The sequence below is a fragment of the Pipistrellus hanaki genome (genome assembly GCF_964339955.1).
Source record: "Pipistrellus hanaki genome assembly, chromosome: 11".
NCBI lineage: Eukaryota > Metazoa > Chordata > Mammalia > Chiroptera > Vespertilionidae > Pipistrellus > Pipistrellus hanaki.
The window spans coordinates 1,968,668-1,993,188 of record NC_140513.1 but is presented as its reverse complement, the minus strand read 5'-3'; the positions used below and the strand labels follow the sequence as shown (position 1 = coordinate 1,993,188).

General features: G+C 67.1%; 1 protein-coding gene across 1 annotated transcript in view; it reads right to left on the bottom strand.

Moving 5' to 3' along the window:
- The window catches only part of AK8 (adenylate kinase 8), a 47,369-nt gene that overhangs the window by 7,186 nt on the left and 15,662 nt on the right, over positions 1-24,521 (bottom strand). Inside the window, exons 6-11 of the mRNA XM_084898659.1 lie at positions 20,164-20,245; positions 19,468-19,539; positions 19,179-19,379; positions 18,059-18,190; positions 17,035-17,124; positions 7,188-7,329 (exon numbers count right to left, since the gene is read on the bottom strand). Of these exons, the coding sequence (XP_084754785.1) occupies positions 7,188-7,329; positions 17,035-17,124; positions 18,059-18,190; positions 19,179-19,379; positions 19,468-19,539; positions 20,164-20,245 (719 nt within the window). The remainder of the gene's footprint in view (positions 1-7,187; positions 7,330-17,034; positions 17,125-18,058; positions 18,191-19,178; positions 19,380-19,467; positions 19,540-20,163; positions 20,246-24,521) is intronic.

The following is a 24,521-nucleotide window of genomic DNA, read 5'->3' as shown; positions in this document are numbered from 1 at the left end:
GGGGGGGGGGGGGGGCTGTCCGTCTGTCCGTCCTGCTCGCGGCCTCAGCACCTGCTCGCTCAGCGTGTCGACTGGCACCAGTTCACACCCAGGCTCTGGCTCCCAAACTCACGTGTTTGACACTGAACCTTCTAGAAGATGTGGCGTGGCGGCCACGCCAGCCAGCGCTCGGTGCCCAGGGAGCGGCCGGGCCACTTCCAGGTGCGGCCCCGCTCCCTGCCTCCCGCCGCTCTGTCCTCACGGACGGCAGAGCCCAGCGCTTCCACACCGGGCGCCGCACAAGTGGGGGAACTCGGGCCGAGCCTGCAGCTCCCAGCCGCTCCCCGCACGGCCACCGGGCCAGGGCGCTCGCAGGCCCGTGCACACGCACACACACACACACACACCCCGTTCTTCTCAGGAGGCAGCCGGGCCTCCCTGTTCCCGAGCCACACGTGTGAGGCCCGGAGCAGAGAAAAGGGAGATACCTGTCATCACCCAAATGCCCACCATGAAATCCAGACCAACCGCCAGGCAACACCCCCGGCCTGAAAGAAAAGACGGTATTTTATTTGCTGTTCATCCTCACCGAGGACATGCTTTCCCATTGATTTTTAGAGAGTGGAAGGGAGAGGCAGAGACGGAGAGAAACATCGATGTGAGAGAAGCACACGGATTGGCTGCCTCCTGCACACGCCCCGACCAGGGCCCGGCATCAAGCCTGCAACCCAGGTGTGTGCCCTTGACTGAAACCAAACCCGGAACCTTCCGTCTGAGGCCACCGAGCCACCCCCTCCATCCCAAGAGAGAATATGCCCTAAAACTCAATTCTTGAAGCCAAACGTTTCCACAGCGTGAGCGTGAGCCTGTGTGTGTGTGAGCATGAGAGTGAGCGTGTGCGTGTGAGTCGGCTGAACCTGCCATCAGCCCGGCGGCTGCAGGGCGTCATTCTCTCCGCAGCCCCGGGCCCCGCCCTCCGTGTCCCGCGGCCTTGTGCCCCCAACTTCAGCGAAGCCTTTGCTCCTTGGACGTTCCGGCTGTTTCCAGAGGACACCCCCTTCGGCCTGCAATGCCAGCACCCGCTGAAAACACAACGCACCTCCAGCCAGCCGCGCCACACCCTTCCCACCCCCAGAGACCGTCAGGGCGCGAGCTGGGCACCAGACGCTCACGTGTGTCTGCGAGGGGGAGGGAGAGACCGGTCCTCCCAGGCCCTTCGGCAGGGCCTGGGCCGGTGACTGACGGCTCGGCCGCGGGCTGCAGCACGAGGAGCCGCGGGAAGGGTGGGAGCAGCCCGGCCGGCGGGGCTCAGAGCTGGAGCAGCGACCTCTGACCCAGGAGGTCACCGTTCGATTCCCGCTCAGGGCACAGGCCCAGGTTTGGGGCTCCATCCCCAGTGTGGGGCCTGCAGGAGGCAGCCCATCAATGATTCTCTCTCGTCACTAATGTCCCTCTCTTTCTCTTTCTCTCTGCCTCTCCCTTCCTCTCTGCAATCAATAAGAAATACATTTAAAAATAAATAACACGTAGAATGGCCCTTCACGGTGGCCACGGCTCACGGCCACCACCGTGGAAAGCTCAGTGGAGGGCCCGGCCCTCCTGCCAGGGCCACGCGCCGTCGGCCGGTAACCCGATCGCCGTTAATTAATGAAGCTGTCAGGTGAACTGTCCTCCGGTCATTAGGATCCACCTGGAAAGAGAACCCTGCCTGCCACCGCCCCACCCGCCCGGCCGCAGGCCGGCGGCTCAATTAGCTTAATGCCATGCAAATGAGGCTCTTCTCATCACAGCTCCGGTCCACGCACGTTAATCGCATAATTGGCCTTCAGCAGGGTAATTAGACACGATCGCGTCCATTAGTCTTACAAGCTAACGAGCGCCGGGAGGAGGCTGCCGCTCCAGGAGGAGGGCCGGGTTAGTGCCCAGGACAGAGCGGGCAGGTCCCGGGCCAGGAGGCTCGGCGTGGGTGTGACTGCGGGGGGGCCGCGCTCCGGCCGGCGTGCGGGGACGGAGGAGACACAACAAGCAGGACCATGGCCCACCTGGGGCCAGGAGGCCGGCTCTGCCCGTCCCTCCCAGGGCGGCCCCCGGTGACCTCGGTCTCCAGGGCCTCGGCTGCTCCCGGTGCAAACTGCACGGCAGGCCCAGGGCCTCCTGGGTGTGACGCCCATGGGTGCGAGTCTCGGAATGAAGAAAGGAAGGCCTGGCTGGGGCCGGGGCAGGAGGGTGCTGGAGAGGCGGGGCCCGAGGGCACCCTCCCTGGCAGGCACGTGGGCAGACACGAGGGCAGCTCAGACGCCCATGAGGACGCTGCGCCGGTCGCTCGGCTGCCACAGTGAGTGCCACACAGCTGCTAGGAGTGGGTTCCTCCACCCCCACCTCGGAGGCGGAGCCGGCTCCCGCAGCTCAGGGGCCTGGGCCGGTCTGACGGGTGATACAGGAGCAGGAAACGTGGGTGCTCAGGGGCCCCGGGGCACACAGAGGAAAGATTGCGAGATGAGCCACGGCAGTGTCCACGAGCCACGTCTCAGCTGCTCCGGCCACCGCCGTGGCACGTGGCCGTGGCCGCTGAGCTGACGAAGCCATTGCTAAGAGCCTCTCCGTCTCTGCCCACGGGGCGCTGGTGGCCCCCAGCCTGGCATAAACGGAGTCCTCCCCGGTCCGCCTCTCACCACCTGTCGGTGCTCAGACATACAGACCTCAGCCCTGCAGGCTGTGCGCGGCCAGGGCGCCCAGTCCTCGCCTGGATGATTGCCCACGGCGCCCCATCCCCCTGTCTCCCTGCCTGTCTCCATCCTGCACCCGGAGCCTGAGCAGGTCCCTGAGGTCCTTTCCTCGGACCGAGGACCCGCTCCACGAGGCCCAGGCCCAGGAGAGGAGGAGGAGGTGCTGGAGCCCCGGGCGGAGGGTCTGCCCTGCAGGACCCCCTTGGGGTGGGGGTCTGGGATCGCAGGAACCTCACCGCCAGCGCAGAGGCCCTGCCAGAGCAGCCGTCTCAGAGCAGGCGGAGAGGGGCTCCTCGGGCGGCCGGGGCGCAGACCTTTCCGGAAAGCTTTCCAGTGGCAGCTTCCCTCGCGCTAGGAGAGGGCGCCATGTGTGCAACCGCCCGGCCCGCAGCACCCGAGCGGGGGAAGGGGGCCGCGGGGCCGGGGCCGCCGAGGAGGATGGGAAATTGAGGGCGCGCTGCTGTGTTCAGCGTCTCTCGTGGGTAAAGAAAACAAACAGGAATTCTCCAAGTCATCTCGCCTCCTGCCTTTCCCGGGGAAATGAGTTCCCTCCATTACCGCTGAGCCTGCACCTGCCCGAGAGGGGGGCCCCCCCCCACCGAACTCAAATGCCAGCGGCCCGGGCCGCGGCTGCTAAAGGCCACCTGTCAGTCTCCGGGCGGCGGGCTGCTCGGTGTCTGATCGGGGGCCGGGCAGACCCACTGGGCCCCACGGAGCTGAGAGTCTGTGGGAAAGGGACCCCCTCCCCCCTCCCCCCTCTTTACCCCCACCCCCGTCCGCACCGATCGGCCTCGCCGGCTCTTCCTGCACAAACACTGGAAATGGGTGGTAAAATGTCATCAGTCCCCAGCCCCGTCCCTTTTCCACTCCGGCTCCTATTGACACAAGATTAAAATGCCACAGCTCCCCGCGTGGGCTGCGGGCTGTCTCTGCCACCGGGCCACAGCCTGGGGCTGGGCGCTCCACCCTTCCTGACCCCAGGCAGTGACCCCGCCACCCGCCCACCCACTGCCGGGGGCTGCCAGTCCGGGTCCCCAGCTCCAGCAGAGCACAGCCCTGGCTCTCAGAGCCGCCGGCGGGGGCGCTGTGGCGGGGGCTGGCCAGCAGGGGGCGCTGTCACTCAGCTAGTCTGAGCTCAGGGTTAGTAACTCCACCCTCCTCGGCACTTTGCTGAGCCTGACTCCGACCAATTCCGCAAAGGGCTCCTATGCTCTGTGGGGCCAGCCCCTCTGCCCTGGGACCCCCGAAATATTTAAACTGGCCGACCACAGGAGCCCGCAAAGCCAGGGCTGCCCCACCCTTGCCTGGCACATCACGCTGTGACCCCCCCAGGGTGTAGCGCCCACCTGGCCCCGCCTGCCAGCCAGCTGTGGGCCACGCCTCCACCACCTCTCCCGGGTCTCTGTGATGCCTCCCCTCACCTCAACCTTGAACTCATGACACAGCTGTCGGGCACTCAGGGCGGGGGGGCCATGAGAGAGGTGGCAGCCAAACGCTGACGCAGGGAGAGGCCGTGGGGCCGCCCGTCCCTGAGGCCTGTGGGGGGGTACCGCCCCAGCAGGGCCACGCTCCATCGTCCCCGCAGCCAGGCCGCCTGCTGAGGCCGCCGCTGCTTCCTGCAGGGCGCTCAGTCCCGCTAACGCGCTGCCCCGTGTGGCCTCCGCCTGCGGGGGGGGGGGGGGGGGGCCGGCTCGGGACCCGCCTTCAGGACAGAGCCTCCTCCGGACAACGGCCGCGCGGTGCTCTGTATTCCGGCCCAGCTGCCCGCGGCGGCGAGGGGTCACCGGGTTCTATTAGCTCAATTAGAGCGAGGGGATCGCTAACACCGCCGGCGGCTCCGCGCGGCGCCAGGTAATGGAGTTATTAACCCCGTCCGCCGCCGCCGAGCGCGGCGGGAGCAGCTCCATCTCCCCGTTCAGGCTCCATTAACGGGCTGCTTATCGCCCCTGATCCCCGGGGGCCGGCAGGACGGGGGCGCGTGGTGACGGGGGAGGGGGGAGAGGGAGGCGACCGCCCCTCTGGTTTGTGTTTTAACTTCCCTTTGTCCCCCCTCGCTGTGCTCTCCGTGTCCTCTCACTGGGACACATCAGAGACGGCAGAGCCGCTGCCCCAGGGGCCCACCGAGCCGTCCCTGACAACAGTGTCCCGGGAACTAAAAAGGAGCAAGCATGGGCCGGCCGACGTGGCTCCGTGGTTGAGCATCGACCTATGAACCAGGCGGTCAGGGTTCGATTCCCAGTCAGGGCACATGGCCCGGTGGCAGGCTCGATCCCCCTGTGGGGGGCGTGCAGGAGCAGCTGACCAATGGTTCTCTCATCACTGCTGTTTCTCTCTCTCTTCCTTCCCTCCCTCTCTGAAATCAGTAAGAATATGTATTTTAAAGAGTAACAAGCACGTACACCCAATCGCAGGCTTGTGTGGGTCCGGCTGTGTAAACGAAGCTGTGCCCTGATGGTGATATTTCGGGGCGCCCACCTCCACCGTGTGCTGATGCTCCCCTCCACCACCTGCCGCCCCCTCCACCCCCTGATGCTCCTCCGTCCTCACCGTCCTGCCGACTGCCCTCCCCCGGCCCGGCCGCCCGGCCCCTCCCGGGATCTCTGAGCCGCGGCAGCTCTGCGGGGGCCTGAGCAGTGGGTGCCACCCAGGCCTTGGCCGCCAGGAGCAGGTTCAAGGCCACGGCTGGCCCGCCGCTCCCCGCAGCACCCGGGAAGGAGCAGCGGCAGGAAAGGGAGTCTGACACTGGCCAGCTCCCCCCCTCCCCCGGAGCGCCCGCCCCCTCGCCACCAAACGTCCATTTGCCACGGAAACACCTGCCACGAGGCTGCGGCCGGAACGGAGGCGGCCCGGCATAGCTCTTTGTCTCTGTCCTCTTCTTCCTTTCTCATTTCGTTTTCACATTGTTACTATTATTATTACATCGTAACAAACTTTATAGCCCATTGTATTTGTTCTCAAATAAGTCTTCCTCCTCCTTTCTGACACATCAATTACCCGTTCATCTCCTGCTTGGGGCGGCTCGGGGAGGATAGAACTCGGGGGAGGCGGTGGGCAGGAGGGGGAGCCGGCAGAGCCTGGCCCTCCACCCGCTGTCGGCTCCCGGAGAGATTTACGTCCGAAGGAGACGACGCCTGCTTCCTGACCAGCCAGAGTCCCCCCCTTTCTGTGCCCTCCCCATGTTCTGTTTACTAGCGCGAATGTATTTTAATAATAAAATGGATGTGTATGTAAATCGAATTCAGTTCATCCCATCGGACCTCTTAAAAAGAGAAGAGGCTTTGTGGGCGGGTTCCCGTGTGGATGGGGGGTCCAGCGGTGGGCCCAGAGTGAGTGCTGGGCTGTGATTCTGCCTTGGTTCCCTCCGTGGCCCCGTGCCCCTCACCCGCCGCCCGGCTCCCGCCCTGTCCGCCCGGGGCTGGGGGCTCCCTCCCTCAGCCGTTACCTGGAGCCGACGGCTACGGGTGGAAACCGCTTTCCGAATTGATCATGAGCCGGGGGCACAGGGGCACAGGAGAGGCAGACAGGACCTCCCCTCGGGGACGGGAGGACACGGAGGACCCCGAGGCCACAGGTCAGGGTCATTAACCCCGACCCCCTGCCTTTAGACACGGCCTCACCCCGCGGGGAGCAGAGGAGCGGCCACTCGCCAGCCCCCCGAACCACAGGGTCTCAGCCCGCCACCCCGCTCCCTTCGGAAGGAACAGCCTGGTCTCTCCCGCTGGGTGGGGGGGGCGGGGGAGAGAGGCCTCCTCCTGGGGAACCGCGAGGGCCTGTGAACCGGGACTGCGGGCAGGGACAGGAGGGGAGACGGGAGGGGACGGCACAGGGGACGGGACAGGGGACGGGACAGGAGGGGAGGGGAGGGGACGGGAGGGGACGGGAGGGGATGGGACGGGAGGGGAGGGGACGGGAGGGGACGGGAGGGGACGGGACGGGAGGGGAGGGGACGGGAGGGGAGGGGAAGGGATGGGAAAAGACGGGAGGGGACGGGAGGGGAGGGGAGGGGAGGGGACGGGAGGGGACGGGAGGGGATGGGACGGGAGGGGAGGGGATGGGAGGGGACGGGAGGGGACGGGACGGGAGGGGAGGGGACGGGAGGGGAGGGGAGGGGACGGGACAGGAGGGGAGGGGAGGGGACGGGAGGGGAGGGGAGGGGACGGGAGGGGACGGGAGGGGACGGGAGGGGATGGGACGGGAGGGGAGGGGATGGGAGGGGACGGGAGGGGACGGGAGGGGAGGGGACGGGAGGGGAGGGGACGGGAGGGGAGGGGACGGGACGGGACAGGAGGGGAGGGGAGGGGACGGGAGGGGACGGGAGGGGACGGGACGGGAGGGGAGGGGACGGGAGGGGACGGGAGGGGAGGGGAGGGGACGGGAGGGGAGGGGAGGGGAGGGGAAGGGATGGGAAAGGACGGGAGGGGACAGGAGGGGACGGGACAGGATGGGGGACAGGACGGGGGACGGGACGGGACGGCCGCTCACCTGTTGGGCTTGTGGCCCGTGGTGTCCAGCAGGTTCGCCTGGTCCAGGTCCCGCGGGAAGCCGTGCAGCACCCACCCGCGCTGCATGCAGTCGAGCTGGCTCAGGCGCAGGTTCAGCACCTTCAGGATGAGGCTGTCGGGGACTGAGAGGGGGTGGGTCACGCTGCCGCCGGCGCCTGGCTGACCCCCGGGAGTGGGAGGGAGGCCGGGCAGAGCCAGGGGTGGGTGGGCAGAATGGGGGGGGGTGTCTGCCGCCCGGCGCCTGGCTGAGCCCCGGGAGTGGGAGGGAGGCCGGGCAGAGCCGGGGGTGGGTGGGCAGGACCGGCGGGGGTGGGGGGGTGCCCTTTCCCGGTGATGGAAGAACAGGGCTGCCTGAGATGGTCCAGGTGACCTGACCTTGACCTTTCCCTGACCTAGACAAGAGAGCATGCCCCCCAGCAGCTGTGGCCGTTACACCAGAGGACCCAGGTTTGCAGCAAAAGACTCTTCCCGGGGCTCACCAGGCCCCAGGGCTCGTGCCCCCCACACGGGGTCACAGGGTGCCCCCCCCCCCATGTGAGATGGACTCGGGCTCAGCGCTGGTCGTGCGGAGCCTGCGGGCACCCGGGGGGGGGGGGGTGGGACAGCGGAGGGAGAAGCCTCTGGTTTGCATCGCACAGCTGACATTCCCCGGACCGGCTCTCCTGGAGCCATTCCCCGTCCGCTGCTCCTGTGGGGCTCAGCGCCCTGGGCAGCGCCTGCCCATCCCGCCCAGCCTCCCAGGAACACCCGGTAACTGCGAACAGGACCCACTGAGGGCGCTGCCAGGGCTGCAGCCCGGCTGTGGTGGTGTCTGCCCGGTCCGCCTCCCCGCACCGGGGTCAGGCACCAGGGGTCAGGCACCGGGGTCAGGCACGGGGTCAGGCACCGGGGATGAGACACTGGGGGTCAGGCACGGGGGTCAGGCACCGGGGATGAGACACTGGGGGTCAGGCACCGGGGGTCAGGCACCGGGGTCAGGCTGAGATGTGGGAGCTCGGGCCTTGTTCGCCCTCTGCATCCCTGGCTGTGGCCTGCAGGCGCCCCTCGCTCTGGGCAGAGGCCCCAGGGCAGTCATTCCTGCTCCTCCCTGCGTGCAGGGAACTGGCTCCCGATGGCCCCGTGGGGGACGAGGAACCCCCCCCCCCCGCCCGAGGACCTGCCTCCCTCGAGGCCCCTGCCCCTCCGCTGAGGGGGCGAGTCCACCGGAGTGTCCGGGGCTCCCTGCTCTGAGCCCCGTTTCCTGCAGGCCACTGCCTCCTCCAGTCGCAGCGGCTCGGCCCACACAGCTTCTGCCGGAGCCGCCGCCGCGCCCGAGGGCCACACCCCCCCCCCGCCCCCGCCTGGTCCTCGCTCAGCCGCTGTCGGTGGGGCCTCGGGCCTGAATCCCGGCTCCGTCACCGGGGTCAGGCACCCATCACAGCTGTTGGGGCCCGCCAGGCACTGGGCCCTGTGGGCCCCGATGCACTATCACTAACTCACTGCACTCCTGTGGCTGAGCCCCGCACCCTCCTCACTGCTGTCACGGGAGCCACAGTCTCAGCCGGACCGGCAGTGCCCACAGGGCCCGCAGCCGCCCACGCCACCGTTTGTTTGTGATTCACTGCCACCTGCTGGCCGGGCCGGGCACTGCACCCACCAATGGTGACGGGCGGGTTTCCAGACCCTCTGGGGAGACACCGAGGGGTCTGAATCGGTGGCAGTGGCACCTCCGGGCCCTGGCCCTGGCGCCTCCTTGGTTAACGCCCCAGACAAGCTCCGTGCCGCCGGCCAGGGCCGCCTTAGGTCTCAGCATCTCCACTGCTTAACCGTAGCACTAACCACGGCTTGGCGGACAGGGCGCCAGGAAGTCCCTGTCTGAACGCTGGGCTTTCGGGTCTGGAAACCCACGCTGTCCCCGCGCTCTGACCAACTGGGAGCACACTCTGCTCGCCCCTCGAGATGGCCAGCCCTTCCTCTCACCCCTGCACCCCCTCTCTGCCATGTCCACCCCCTCCCTGCCATGTCCGCCCCCTCTCCGCACGTCCACCCTCCGCACGTCCACCCTCCGCACGTCCACCCTCCGCACGTCCACTCTCCGCACGTCCATCCTCTGCACGGCCACTCTTCGCACGTCCACTATCCGCACGTCCACTCTCCGCACGTCCACTCTCCGCACGTCCATCCTCTGCACGGCCACTCTTCGCACGGCCACTATCCGCACGTCCACTCTCCGCACGTCCACTCTCCGCACGTCCATCCTCTGCACGGCCACTCTTCGCACGGCCACTATCCGCACGTCCACTCTCCGCACGTCCACTCTCCGCACGTCCATCCTCTGCACGGCCACTCTTCGCACGGCCACTATCCGCACGTCCACTCTCCGCACGTCCACTCTCCGCACGTCCATCCTCTGCACGGCCACTCTCCGCACGTCCACTCTCCGCACGTCCATCCTCTGCACGGCCACTCTCCGCACGTCCACTCTCCGCACGTCCATCCTCTGCACGGCCACTCTCCGCACGTCCACTATCCGCACGTCCACTCTCCGCACGTCCACTCTCCGCACGTCCACTCTCCGCACATCCACTCTCCGCACGTCCACTCTCTGCATGGCCAAGGTCGCAGCCCGCACACAGCTGAGGCGCCGTGAGCTCTCCCAGCCCCTCCAGCTGGTCTCCATGAGGTTCCAGGTGGGAAAAGACGGTTCAAACACAGACGCTCTTCTGTACGGAAATGGCGCTGCAGTCGGCACATTAGCCAGACTTACTGATCGCCCGCCCGCCTGCATAGCGATTGATTATTCTTTTTTTTTTTTTTTTTTTTTTTTTTTTCCCCTCTTTTATTTTTTATTTATTTATTTTTTTTAATCAATCTTTATTGTTCATATTATTACAAAGGTTCCTCATTTCTTCCCCCCTCCACCAGGTTCCCACCCCACCCTCCGCCCCCTCCCCATCCCCCATTGTCCTCATCCATAGGTGCACAGTTTATGTTCAGTCTCTTTCTCCCTCCCTTTCCCCGATAGTAAATCCCTTTTCAGATAGTAAATCTGTTACTTAGCATTATCTCATATCAATAATACCTCCACATGCCCAATGATACACTTCACACAAAAGACATTTCCAAATAGGTCAACCAGCCTCATCCAGGCCCCACCCAAGGCACTTACAGATCAACACCCCAGCGCTATACTAACTCAACACATCCAGATCTAAGCCTTCATCACTTGATTCAGCAGACCCTCAAGTTCCCGCAAAAGTTTCCAGCCATGTCTGAGAGGCAGCCGTGGGCAGGTACAGGCGAGGAGCGAGCTGTTTCGGGCCTGGCTGCTCCGGGCCTGGCCTCTGTTGCTCTGGTTCGTTCCACAACCAGCTGCTCCGGGTCTGGTCACTGCCGCTCCCGACCTAGTTGCTCTGGACTTGGCTGTTGCTGCTACAGGCCTGGCCGCACCCGACCCGGCTGCTCTGGGCCCGGTTGCTCCGGTCCCGGCCGCTCCCAGCCTGTCAGCCGCTGCTCCGGTCCCGGCCGCTCCGGGCCTGGCCGCTCCCAGCCTGACAGCCGCTGCTCCGGGCCTGGCCGCACCAGACCCGGCTGCTCCGGGCCTGGCCGCTCCCAGCCTGGCAGCCGCTGCTCCGGGCCTGGCCGCTCCCAGCCTGGCAGCCGCTGCTCCTGGCCTGGCCGCACCAGACCCGGCTGTTCCGGGCCTGGCCGCTCCCAGCCTGGCAGCCGCTGCTCCAGGCCTGGCCGCACCAGACCCGGCTGCTCCGGGCCTGGCCGCTCCCAGCCTGGCCGCCGCTGCTCCGGGCCTGGCCGCACCAGACCCGGCTGCTCCGGGCCTGGCCGCTCCCAGCCTGGCAGCCGCTTCTCCAGGCCTGGCCACTCCCAGCCTGGCAGCCACTGCTCCGGGCCTGGCCGCACCAGACCCAGCTGCTCCGGGCCTGGCCGCTCCCAGCCTGGCAGCCACTGCTCCGGGCCTGGCCGCACCAGACCCGGCTGCTCCGGGCCTGGCCGCTCCCAGCCTGGCAGCCGCTGCTCCGGGCCTGGCCGCACCAGACCCGGCTGCTCCGGGCCTGGCCGCTCCCAGCCTGGCAGCCGCTGCTCCTGGCCTGGCCGCACCAGACCCGGCTGCTCCAGGCCTGGCCGCTCCCAGCCTGGCAGCCGCTGCTCCGGGCCTGGCCGCTCCCAGCCTGGCAGCCGCTGCTCCTGGCCTGGCCGCACCAGACCCGGCTGTTCCGGGCCTGGCCGCTCCCAGCCTGGCAGCCGCTGCTCCGGGCCTGGCCGCACCAGACCCGGCTGCTCCGGGCCTGGCCGCTCCCAGCCTGGCAGCCGCTGCTCCGGGCCTGGCCGCACCAGACCCGGCTGCTCCGGGCCTGGCCGCTCCCAGCCTGGCAGCTGCTGCTCCGGGCCTGGCCGCTCCCAGCCTGGCAGCCGCTGCTCCGGGCCTGGCCACACCAGACCCGGCTGCTCCGGACCTGGCTGCTCCCAGCCTGGCAGCTGCTGCTCCGGGCCTGGCCGCTCCTAGCCTGGCAGCCGCTGCTCCAGGCCTGGCCACACCAGACCCAGCTGCTCCGGGCCTGGCCGCTCCCAGCCTGGATTCTTCGTGGTTGTCTACTGCTGTTCTGGGCCTGGCTGCTCCCAACCCGGCTGCTCTGGGCCGGGCTTCTCCGGGCCCAGCCACTCCGTGTCTGGGTGTTCCTGGACTGGCCACCCTGGGCTTGGCCGCCTCTGCCTCAGGCCTGGCTGCCACTGCCCCAGGTCTGGCTGCTCCAGTGCTGGCCGTTGATGCTCTTGTTCTGGCTGCTGCTGTTCTGGGGCCTGGCCACTGCTGCTCCGGGCCCAGCTGCCACTGCCTTGTGCCTGGCCACTCTAGGCCTGGTCGCCGCTGTTCCAACATTCTGTCCCTTTTTTCTCTTCTTTTTTTTTTTCTTTTTTTTAAAAAAAACAACAAAACGCATTTATGTTGCAATGTTGGCTGGTGCGTTGAGTTCTGACTTAGTCTTTGATTTTTCAAGATCTTCTTTGTATTCTTTCTTAAGTAATTTTACTATCATTTGCTCTCACTTGATTTCTTCACATTGAGAACTTCTTTGGTTTCTTCCTCCTTGTCCTGGGAGCTCAGCAGGTTGGCCTGTGGCACCCCTTTGTTCTCCGCGGGCTCCCGCGCTGCTCCAGCCTGTTGCCGGGGTCAGCGCCGCCCAGGAAGCAGCCCCCGTCCTTGGCTCCGTTGCCAGCGCTCAGCAGTCGAAGGCTCAGGGGCACCCCCCCCACTGGGGGCCCCGTCGCCCGGCTCCTTGCTGGCGCCCAGCTGGCCTGTGTCCAGCAGGGGCTCCTGCTCCTCGTGGCGTTCCTCCAGTCTGGAGCTTTCTTTCTCCCTCCCACTAGGGAAGTCCAGGATCAGAGTCAACAGACTGTCCTCTGCGCACAGTGTGCGCGACTCCGGGGGCTCGGCCTTTCGCCGCGCTCCCAGGACTCCACCTCACAGCCCCGTCTCCCCCTGCCCGAGCCTGGGTCCCCAGGGACTGGCCCAGACCTGGAGTTCGGGGAGGTCTGGACTGAGGCTCAGACTACAGTCCTCCGCTCTACCAGCTGAGCTATCGAAGGGACGGGCGCGATTGATTATTCTTACTCAGAGCCGCGTGGGCGCCTCCATGCCTGTGAGCGGGGACATGGGGATGAGGCGGCCCAGGCTGTCGGCCAGGGTCCGAGGTGGAGGGTCTCACAGGCACCGCCCTGCGGGCCTAGTCTACAGAACAGGATCCCCTCCGTGCACATGGCTCCGGGGCTCAGACGAGTTGGCCCCCCACCTCTGGAAGGCCGTGAGGACGCACACCCTCCCCTGGGGCTGGAGAGGAGGAAGCAGCTCTGCGGAGGGGAGCAGGCGCAGCCCGTCTTCTGGGTGGGAAGAGTGTGGTGCCTGCTCTGTGCGCGGCTCTGTCCTGAGCGTGTTTGTCTAACACCAGCATCACTGCGTGTGATCACCCCACAGCCCCCCATTCTACAGGTTAGGAAACTGAGGCAGGAGAGAGTAAGTGCCCTGCCCAGGGCCCCACAGCTACGAGGCAGCGGGCCCAGCGAAGGCAGATGGCCAGGCTCTGGGCCCCCGTGCCCCATCTCTGCTCTCCCTGCCTTAGCGGGCAGGGGGGGGGCAGCTCGAACCCCCGCCCTCCAGCTGCGGGCCCTTCGCTCACAGCCTGGCTGCACTCCCACATGGGCCCTGCCGACGCCCCTCCCCGCTCCCCTCCCTCACCCCCGCTCCCCTCCCTCCCTCACCCCCGCTCCCCGCCCTCACCCCCGCTCCCCTCCCTCACCCCTGCTCCCCGCCCTCGGCGCCCGCAGACAGGTGCTGAGCCGAAGGGCAGGGGCCGCACTGCCCTCACCCATCACAGCTGTGCCCGTGCCCCGCGGGGCAGCCTGAGCCGGCGACCCCCAGCCCGTGGCCGTCCGTGCAGGGGGGGCCCAGCCCCGCTCCAGCCCGGGAGGAGCGTGTCAGGACAGTCCCCGCGGCCCCGGCTTCCTGTCGCACCGATTTCACGGCTGAGCGGCTGAGCGGGAGCGGAGGGAGCCGCTGCCAGGCTGCGGTCACAGCGAGAAGGACGCGGCGAGGGGCGCTCAGACCCCAGGCTCACGGCGTCTCCCCCGTCTGCGGCCCGGGAGCCGTCCAGCACAGCCCCACGGGACAGCCCATGGCGGGCAAAGAACGCCGGGGAACGGAAGCCCCCGCTGCCTCAGTTTCCCCGCTGGCCCGGCCCCAGAACCAAAGCCTCGCGACCTTGATGGTGACAGGCAGAGCGTCCGTCCGATAAAGCAGCTTTACCTTTACTTCTGCGTGAAAGTCTCGTCTCAGTGACACAGGAGCCAGGCTCTGACCCCGTTCTCTCTCCGTCCTCTGGAGCAGGCCCTCTGCCACGGAGAGCTGCTGCAGGCACGGCCCCCGCACACCCTCCCATGGTCCCCCCACGGCTCCCACAGCCACGGCCCCCGCCACACCCTCCCATGGTCCCCCCCACAGCTTCCACAGCCAGGGCCACACCCTCCCATGATCCCCCATGACCACAGCCCCCCCTGCCACCCCCTCACACTGTTCCGCCGGCCACAGGGCCCCCCCCCCCCCCCCCGAATAGAAAGCCTGCACCTCCTTTCCAGGAGGGAGTCTGTGGGGCGGTCCCAGCGGAGAATGAGAACATGGACTTAAAAAAAGGGGCCATTTCAAAAGCTCCGCAGGCCCCGGCGAGGCCCTGGGAATGCAGGACTGCGGGCTGGTGACCCCTTCCCCGCCGGCAGCCTGCAGAAGGGGCGCCCGAGCCCCAAGGACAGACAGGGGGGACACAACGGCAGGGGGGAGGCCCATGAAACACACGTTGAGTGAGAGTAAATGAGTGTGTATCACTGACTGCGCGCTCGCGCGCGTGTCAGTGTGTGCGTGTGTCAGTGTGTGCGTGCGTGTATGTGTGTGTGCGTGTGTGTGTATGTGTATGACTGTGTGTGAGTGTGTATGCGTTTGTGCGGAGAAATGAAAGGAAGCGTGGGGTTTTTCAATCATGAAAAGGGCGCTGCACCGCAGGCCCCTCTGCTTGTGAAAAATTAAACCGGACGGATTCAAACCGTCCTATTTCCACTTCAAACGCCGGCGGCTCTCCCACCCGAGCTTCAAACGCGGCACCTGGACCGCTCTCTCCCAGCACGCCGCCGCCGGCCCGCCTCCCCCTCTAATTACCCCGGAGGGCCGGCGCCCTGAATAATTCAGCCGGAGCGGCACCGTGGCCCCCCCCCCAGGACGGCAGGTTTACTCTGCCGTTCACCGGGCAAACCTGCGTGTCTGACAGGAGCCGCCTGTTGTGGCGTCTTCCATGTGCACTCAGCGAGGAGAACATTAATTCCCCCGAAAAGGAGGCGCCGGCGGCTCTGAGCCCCCCCCCCGCCCCCCCGGGGGCCTGGACGGCGGAAGGCTCTGGAAACGGCTCCCATCGCCCCCGTTTGCAGACAAACTGCCGGGAGGGCTGTGCCCGCTGCGGGGGGGGGGGGGGGGGGGGGTGTCTCATTACCAGGAAGGATGCCAATCCGAGTGGAGCCTCCCTCACACCCGCCTCCCCTCGGGCCTCCTCTCAGCCCTGCGCCAGGGCCTGTCCGATGGGGTGGAGGGGGCTGGGGACACTCGGCCGAGGCCTGGCTCCTCGCAACTTCTGCCGTCGGGGCTGCTCTCAGGGCAGCCGAGCTCCCGCCTGAAGGCCTGCGGGCCTGGGTGTGCAGCGGGTGGGCCGGCGCTGGGCTGCGGGCTGTCGGCGGTGGGGGGGGGGGGGGGCCACGGGCCGCTCCAGGGGACCTGGCCAGCAGCCCGTTGGCCAGTGTGGGCGCACCCCTCTCTGCCGGGACGGGGCGGTGGAAGGCTGACGCCCTTGCTGACAGCCCCTCCCGGGCCGTGTGCAGAGCGGACGGACCCAGCCCAGCGTCTCACACTCAGGAACAAAGTGCTCTGCGGGCGGCGGCTCGAGGCGGAGGGAGCGGAGGCCAGCCCCGGAGACCCCCCAGCCCAGGCACCGGGCGAGCACCGCCTCTCCCCACCCGCTGTGCCCGGCGTCCCGGAGCCCAGGATGGGGGTTCAGGACGAGGAGAGGGCCCTGGGGCTCTGCCCAGGCCGCGGGAAGGCGGGAGGCGGCTCGGTTATTAATTTCGCTGCTGATCCGAGCGGCGGAGGTGTTGGCAGCCCCCGAGGACACGGGAGAACGTGGCTGAGCCTGCAGAGGTCACGGCTGGGACACGGCACCGGGCCCCGCGGAGGTGGGCGCAGGGCGGTGACCGCAGGGCGGCCACACGCTCGGTGACAGGCTGCGGCTCGGGGGCTGCGCTCAAGGTGAGCGGGAGGGCGAGGGCCTGGGCAGCCGGGAGCAGGCAGACCGGGAGGCGCAGAGGCGGCCGCGGCCGCGGCCGCGGCCGCGGAGGGCAGAGCGGCCCTCGGAGGCGGCTGGGCCGGGGACACCGCCGGGCCCTGGGGGTGGCGGCTGTGGCTCCTGGCAGGTGCCTGGGCGACATCACTGGGGGGCCGGGAGCCTGCCTCGGGGGTGGGGCTGGCACTGAGGGCAGGTGCCTAGAACAAACCCAGGCCCTAGCCAGTGTGGCCCAGTGGATAGAGTGACTGCCTGTGGACTGAAGGGTCCCAGGTTCGATTCCAACTGAGGCTCCCATGCCCAGATTGCAGACTGGACCCCCAGTAGGGAGCATGCAGGAGGCAGCTGAGCAATGATTCTCTCTCATCACTGATGTTCCTATCTCTTTCTCTCCCTCTCCCTTCCTCTCTGAATTCAATAAAAATATTAAAATAATAATAATAAAGTGAAATAAAACACGCCCAGGACGTGAAGGGGAACCTGAGGTGCCTCGATGGCCCCAGAGGAAGCCACCACCGTGTGTGGGCGCAGGAGCTGGACTCCCTTCCTCACGCAGCGTCTGCGGGCCGCCTTCGGGGTGCGGGCCGCGGGGCGGGTTCGGGAAGTGATCGGGGCAGGTGCTCGGGCTGAGGTCCGGCGGCGGCGGTGGCACAGCCTCTGCCTGGACCCGGCGGCCGGAGCCTCTGCTCGCGGTGCCGGGGGCTGTGGCAGCCGGGGCCGCGCCCGCTCTCGGCGTTCAGGTACCGAAAGCAAAGGCCCCGGGACACACACCGTCCACGCCGCACGGACAGGGGTCCACACGGCCCCTGCCTGGCCCCCGGCAGCCCCCCGGCCTTCCCGGAGCAACCACAGAGCCTGTGCCCAGGAGAAACCCCCACCTCCGGCCGGAGCCCCGGTGCCCGGCGAGCCCCCGCCCCCGCCCCGGAGCGGCCGCCCCAGAGCCGCCGCGGAGTCGGACGGGCCTACCTGGCAGCCCCTTTTTGAAAAAGGGCTGGATGGCCTCGCCCTGCCGGGTCTTGTCGGCCACGGCCTCCTTCAGCAGCTGCCCGCAGCACACTGGGGGGGGGGGGCGGGCGTTACATTCCAGCAGGAGGGAGATGGAGAGAAAGACAGCCCAGGCTGCCCGCGGGGGCGGGGTGGGGGTGGGGGGGTGCTGAACAGACTAAGAAGGTTCTCTGGTGCGGCGTGTCCGAGGGGAGTAAGTATGGAGGGAACTGGGGGCCAAGGAGGCCGGGAGGGCGGGGTGTGTGTGTGTGTGTGTGTGTGTGTGTGTGTGTGGAATGAAAAGGATTCATTCTGCGGAGCACACAGCACACATTAACGGTGCGGCCTGGGCAGGCACTGGACGGCCGACGGCAGGGCTGGGGTCCCCCCAGGACGGACGCCCGAGCCCACGTGCACCCCGTCCCCACCGTGGTCACCCCACGCCCAGCCCAGGACCGCGGAGACCGACAGGGCAGGAGACAGCCACCGGCCGAGGAGGCAGTGCGGCCAGGCCCAGCAGGCAGCCGAGAGGAACGGCGAGGACAGGGGCCTCGTCAGCTCGGGAGCTGGAGGAACGCAGGGCACAGGCCGTAAACTGAAGACAAACACCAGGCCGGGCCGGGCTGGGGTGGCTCAGCGGGTAGAGCGCCGGCCCATGGACTGAAGGGTCCCGGGTTCGATTCCAGACAAGGGCATGTATCTCGTTTGCAGGCCCCTGGCCCTGGTCAGGGTGCGTGCAGGAGACAACAATCCACGGGTCTCTCTCCCATCGATGTTTCTCTCTCTCTCCCTCTCCCTTCAAAGCTGGACTCACAGAAAACTTCAGAGCCGAGAGAGAGAGAGAGAGAGAGAGAGAGAGAGAGAGAGAGAGAGAAGCAGGCCACGCTGATCCCTCCGGGCGCTTGGAGGGCAGCAGGCGGGAGGCAGGGCAAGGGGAGGCCGGATGGGGGAGGCCCGGTGCGGGGGAGGCCGGGTGAGGGAAGGCGGGGGAGGGGGCCCCGCTCACCGTTGATGAGGCCGTACTTCTGAGCCAGGAGCCCGGCCTGCAGGCTCTTCCCGCTGCCCACCGGCCCGCACAGCAGCACCCGGGGCGTGAAGGGGGCGTTGGACCGGCGGTTGGTCTGGACGTAGGTCAGAGCTGGAAGCCGGAGGAGATAATGAACGCGGGCCCCTCGCAGGGAGGGGCGGGTGGTGCGGCCCCACGTGGCTGCGGGGCCCTGGCCTGGGGCAGACCGGGAGCAGCGCCCACACTGAGCCGCCCACAGACAGGCGAGCCCCGGGCGAGGCCGCTGAGCTCCAACCGCTGCCTGCCTCCCGCCGCCTCCCGCCTGCAGGGAGCACCCGGAGGGCCGCCAGCAGGCGGGGCCCGCCGCCCGCCCCAGGCCCGAGCAGGGAGCCGCCTCCCAGCGAGACCCAGCCTGCCCGCTGCCCACTGCCCACTGCCCACCGCCCACCACCCACCGCCCACTGCCCGCCGCCCTGCCTCCGGAGAGCGACCCCGGCCTCCAGCACCCATGTCTGCCACGCCGGGCGGCTGGTGATGCGGTCCCCCTCGGAGGACTCCGCCCGGACGGGGCGGGCCAGCTGCTGCCCTGAGGGCCCGGCCCTGACCCGCAGGAGCCGCGGGGGTGGGGGGTGGGGGGTGGGGGGCGGGGGGATCTGGCATTCTTTTTAAAACACGTGAACATTTTTATTGCTTTCAGAGAGGAGGGGAGGGGGAGAGAGAAACATCAGTGATGAGAGATGATTATTGACCAGCTGCCTCCTGCACGGCCCCCACTGAGGGTCGAGCCGGAGACCCAGGCCTGTGCCCTGACCTCGAATGGAACCCTGACCTCCTGGCTCACAGGTGGATGCTCAGCCCAAGTCCCGCCGGCCGGGCTGTATTTTTAGTTTTTATAAAAATTTTCCCCAAACTGCGGCCGCGTCCCTCCCACCCGCCCCTGGCCTCTCCTTGCCCGCCCCTCACTGCCAAGTCCTGGGCCGCAGAGTGCAGGGCGCAGCCCAGGCTCCGAGCGGGTGCCCGGGGGACCCGCCCGCGGGAGCCTGGTCGGTCCCGGCCCGGGCGCTGGTGCTGCGGCAGGTGAGGGCGGCCAGGCCGGGAGGGCCCCCCCGCCCCTGCTCACCCTGGTAGAAGACGTCCACGCAGGGCTGGTCGGCGCTGATGACCTTCAGGATGCCGGGGTACGAGGGCAGCACCCGCGCGATGTTCCGGTGGTGCCGCAGCAGCCGCTGCACCGTGGCCGGCTCCGAGATGCCCTCCGGCACCACCAGGCGGTTCTGGATGTCGGCCTCGGGGGGCCAGTCGAAGGTGGTGTGGTAGATCTCTGCCGGCCACGGGCTCGGGTCACCGCTCGGCTGCATGGGGGCGGGGGGGCGGGGGCAGGGGCCGGGTGTATGAGGGGGGAGGGCTACCTCCAGTTTGAGGGTCGATTCTCTTCCCCAAGTTCCTCTCGATCAGGACTGTGTCCGGGGCGCTCAGCGCGACTGCGGAGGAGGGAGGAGGAGGGGAAGGGGGAGAAGGGAGAGGAGGAGAGGAGAGAGGGATGAGGAGGAGGGAGAGGGGGAGGGGGAGGAGGAGGGGATGGGGGAGAAGGGAGAGGAGAGGAGGAGAAGAGAGAGGGATGAGGAGGAGGGAGAGGGGGAGGGGGAGGAGGAGGGGATGGGGGAGAAGGGAGAGGAGAGGAGGAGAGGAGAGGGAGATGAGGAGGAGGGAGAGGGGGAGGGGGAGGAGGAGGGGATGGGGGAGAAGGGAGAGGAGAGGAGGAGAGGAGAGGGGGATGAGGAGGGGGAGGAGGAGGGGGAGGAGGAGGAAGGGAACCCAGCAGGCGGGCAGCAGTCCCGGGCACCGGACTCCCTGGGCCCACCTCTGCCCCCTTCCTCTCGCCGTTGATGACAGTAAACCACCACTGTCTCCCACCCTCTGCCAGCTTTGCTGCTTCCCAGCGAGTCTCCCAGAGGTGGGGTTCCTGAACAGGAACCACCGGGTCCAAATAAGCCACTTCTTACAGCACAAGTGCCAGAGGCAGAGTCTGAATGCCCGCCGTGTGGCCGGGGCGGGGGGCAGCGGTGCTGGGGGGAGGCGGGGAGGGGGGGGGGCCGGGGACTCACTGACGTGCCGCGGGCTGATCCCCAGGGTCTGGACCATCATCGCCTGCTCCCGCGTCTCGGGGATGCCGTCCAGGATCCAGCCCTGGGGGAACCCGAAAAGCTCATGCTCGCTCGCTCTCTCTCTCTCTCTCTCTCTCGGGGGTGGGAGGGAGTGAAGGAAGGGGGTCGCTCCACAGAGGCCGAGGCTCTGAGGACGCAGTGAAGTACACGGACTCCCGATTGGTCCCTTTCTCTCGTAAAAAAAACAGTCCCGGTATGGTTCCCATCACCAACGCTGCTCCCTCTCCTTGCTCCCCCTCCATCCTCCATCCTCCCTCCTCTGTCCTCCGTCCCCCTCCTCCCTCCTCCCTGGGCTGGGGCAGCCCAGCCTCGAAGGTGGACGCACCGCCTGCTGCTCCTCCCCTCCCCTCCCCTCCGTGGGCTCTGAAGGAGCGGGGCCTGGGCCGGTGGCACCGTCAGCAGCCCGGTCGGCAGCGGCGGGGCCGGGGGCCGCGGGGAGCACTGCTGCTGGGCGCGGGATTCTTTGATCGCTAATGAGGCTCGCGTCTCTCCATATGTTTACGGCCGGTTAGGTTTTTCTTTTCCGAACGCGCCTCCCGGTGCCAGCTCCGCGCCTCCCCGGGGCTTTAGCCTCTGACTGACTGACAGGAGCTCTCTGCATTTTCAAAGCGCTGCCCCGTTGGCAGGCACCGGCCCGAGCCGCAGTGCTGCCAGCCCGCGTCTCCGGCTTTGATCTCGGAGCCGGGCTGGTCTTCACCACGTGCTTCTGGCCGGCAGGTCCCTGGCCCTCCGGCCGGCGCCGGGCCGTGCCAACGCCGAGGACCGCTATGTCCACGCTGTCCGCGTGCGGTCTCCGCCATCGGTCCCGGCCGATGAGCCGTCTGGTTTCGGAGGCCCCGTCCCCCAGGCCCGCCCGGCCCCTCGGGGGAGCCGGCTCCGCCTCTGCCTGCCCCGGAGGCCGGTGGGTCCTCACCCTGAGCCGTGCTGCTCGTGACTCAGCGCCCTCACAGGCACGGCCTCTCCTCCACGTCCCACCGCACCGAACAGGCTCTCGGACAACGTTAGGTGCGGACGGATCTCTGAGGAGCAGCACTTACCCACCATCTTCCCGCGCTCGGTGCCCCTGCCCCTCAGCATTAACAGCTTCTAAATCCTCCAGTCCCGGGAGCCATCACACAGACACACTCACACTCACACACACTCACACACACACACACTCATACACTCTCACACTCACACACACTCACACTCACACACACACACACACTCACACACACTCACACACACACACACTCATACACTCTCACACACACACTCACACTCACACACACTCACACACACACACTCATACACTCACACACACACACACTCACACTCACACACACACACACTCACACTCACACACACTCACACTCACACACACACTCACACACACTCACACACACACACTCATACACTCACACACACACACTCACACACACACTCACACACACACACTCACTCACACACACACTCACACACACACTCACACACACACACTCACACACACACTCACACACACACTCACACTCACACTCACACTCACTCACACACTCACACACACACACACACTCATACACTCTCACACTCACACACACACACTCACACACACACTCACACTCACTAACACACACACACTCACACACACTCACACTCACTCACTCACATTCACTCACACTCACACACACACACTCACACTCACTCACACTCACACACACACTCATATACTCTCACACACACACACACTCACTAACACACACACTCACACACACTCACAAACACACAAACTAACACACACACACACTCACTCACACACACTCACACTCACTCACATACACTCACACACACACACACACGCGTGCGCGTACACACACACACACACACACACACACACAACTTAGTGCTTCTAACTGCACACCCAGATGCATTGGCGGAGTGAAATGAAGCGGCAGATAAGCCTCGGGTCTCCCTCCCGCAGGGCTCAGGCAGGTCAGACACTGGCTCTGGGGCGGGGACGCCCGGGCCACCCCCGCCCTCTCGGTCGCTCTGAGAGAACCGGCCGATGCGGGTCAGAGGGCGGACAGGTGGGTAAGGTCAAACCAAGGTCACCGGTTACCCCTGGGACCCGGGCGGATGGGGCAGCCATGTTTTCCTTTTGTTTCCTCGGTGTGTTTTTATTGACTTCAGAGAGGAAGAGACATGGATGATGGGAGGACCATTGATCAGCTGCCCCTGCACGCCCCCCATGGGGGATCGAGCCCGAACCCGGGGCCTGTGCCCTGAGAGGGAATGGAACGTGATCTCAGCTCTCAGCCCGGAGCCACCCCGCTGGGCAGCAATGTCTTTCCTAAAAAACAAACAAACAAACCCACCTGCACGTCCCACAGCCTCGGCCGGTTTTGAAGAAAAGCCGAACACACGCAGGGAGCGGGGAGGGCTGGGGAAACGGCTGCTCCCGCTAATTTCCTAAATCATGCAGGAAGCGCGCGGCGAGGGCCCCTGGCTTCTGAGCTAACGAAGCAAAAGTGCAGAGCATCATTGCACAGCTTCCCTCCCTCAAGTGCTCGTTAGCCGCGGCGGCGGGGGCTGGCGCCCGGACACAGAAGCACCACAGGGGGGCCACCACGGCCCCCGACGCCCCGAGCGCCCCTCGGGGTCCCGGCCCCCCTGCTTCCGGAGCTCCGGCCGCACTCGGCCCCCCTAGTCCGGAGGGAGGACCGGCACCGGCACCGGGGGCACCGGGGACCCCGGTTAATACTGCATCGCGGGCGTCATTAGCATCTCGCCGCCCGCTGAGCCAGCGGTGTCGGTATGTGGCCACGGCCTCAGAACTGTTTGGAGAGCAGCTCTCCCGACTTCCAATTACCGGGAACGCGCGGCCAAGTGGGGAGCGGCGCCCTAATTAGCCGGGCGGGCGTCACGCCGGGGACCGGGATCTGAGCGGGGAGGTGGGCTCGGCGAATCCGGCCAGCCGCCTCCCGCCTCCCGGCTGCTCCTCCAGAGTCAGAGGTGCCAGAAACCGGTCCCCGAGGGACCCCCAGAGCAGCCTCACCCCCAGGACAGCCGCCACCGCCCTGCCCGCGCCGGGCGGCCCCTGGAAAGAGGCCCCGCGGCCAAGGCCCTGCATGGGGGAGGGTTTTTTTTCCTTTTCTTTTTCTAAACATGTGTTTATGGCTGTCAGAGAGGAGGGGAAACGGAGAGAGAGAGAGAGAAACATCGACGATGAGAATCATGGATCGGCTGCCCCCTGCAGCCCCCCGCCCCCAACCAGGGATCAGGCCGGAAACCCAGACATGTGCCCTTGACCGAATGGAACCCGGGATCCTTCGGTCTGCGGGTCAACGCTCTGAGATCCAGTGAGCCAAACCGGCCAGGGCGGTGAGCTGTCCTTTCCAGAGGAAACAGCGATTTCGGCCGAGAGCAAGTTCACGGCTGCACCATCTGGCGAAGCAGCCGCCGGGCCTGCCACAGCGGGCCGGTCAGGGCCGCCCCGAGGTGCAGGCTCTGACCTCGGGGAGCGCCGCCAGGCCGGAGTGAGAGCTCCAGCCGCCGCCCGCCGCCCGCCGCCCGCTGCGGGGCAGGTTAATTGCTATTCCTGGGCCCGCGCCCGCGCACCCCGCGGCCTGGTTCCGTTTTATCACACATCAAAGGCGCGGCTGCTCGGGCGCCCGGCGGCGCGGTGCTGGGGTCCGCACGGCCGCGGGGATCACAGGAGGGACGCGTGCCAGCAGATGTCACGGCGAGAAGAAAGGAGCGTGAGCAGCCGCCGGCCGGGAGCCGGGAGGCCCAGCGCTCGGCGGCGTGCGGCTCTGATCCCCGGCCGCCCTCCCTCCGGACGCCGGGAGAGCAGTTAGCGGTTCCGCGAAGGCTCCGCCGCCGGCCCTGCCTCTCTGATCCGTGGCCCGGGCTCCTCCCGCTCCTCCACGGACCGAGCGGGCTCCCTGCGTGCCCCGAGGACACCCGTCCGGCTCCGGCTCCGGCTCCGGCTGCAGGCGCAAGGGGGCCCTGGGGCCGCAGGCTGACTCATCCAGGGCTGAGGGTTTGGACTCGTCCGCCGGACTCACTCGGCTCAGTCAGGCCCGGGCGCGTCACCAGGGCCCGCGCGGCCCCTTTTCCTGGTGAAATGTCACGTGTCCCCGACACACAGGAGAGAGAGAAGAGGACGCTTTGCCGGCGGAGAAGAGACGCATCTTAAAGAGCAGGTTCGGTCCCTGGTGCATCCCGAGGCGACGACGGAGCACAGCGCCCACAATCCCGGGACCCGCGGGCGTCGGCCCGGACCCCGTGGACACCGGAATCCCTTGCACAGAGCGGCACAG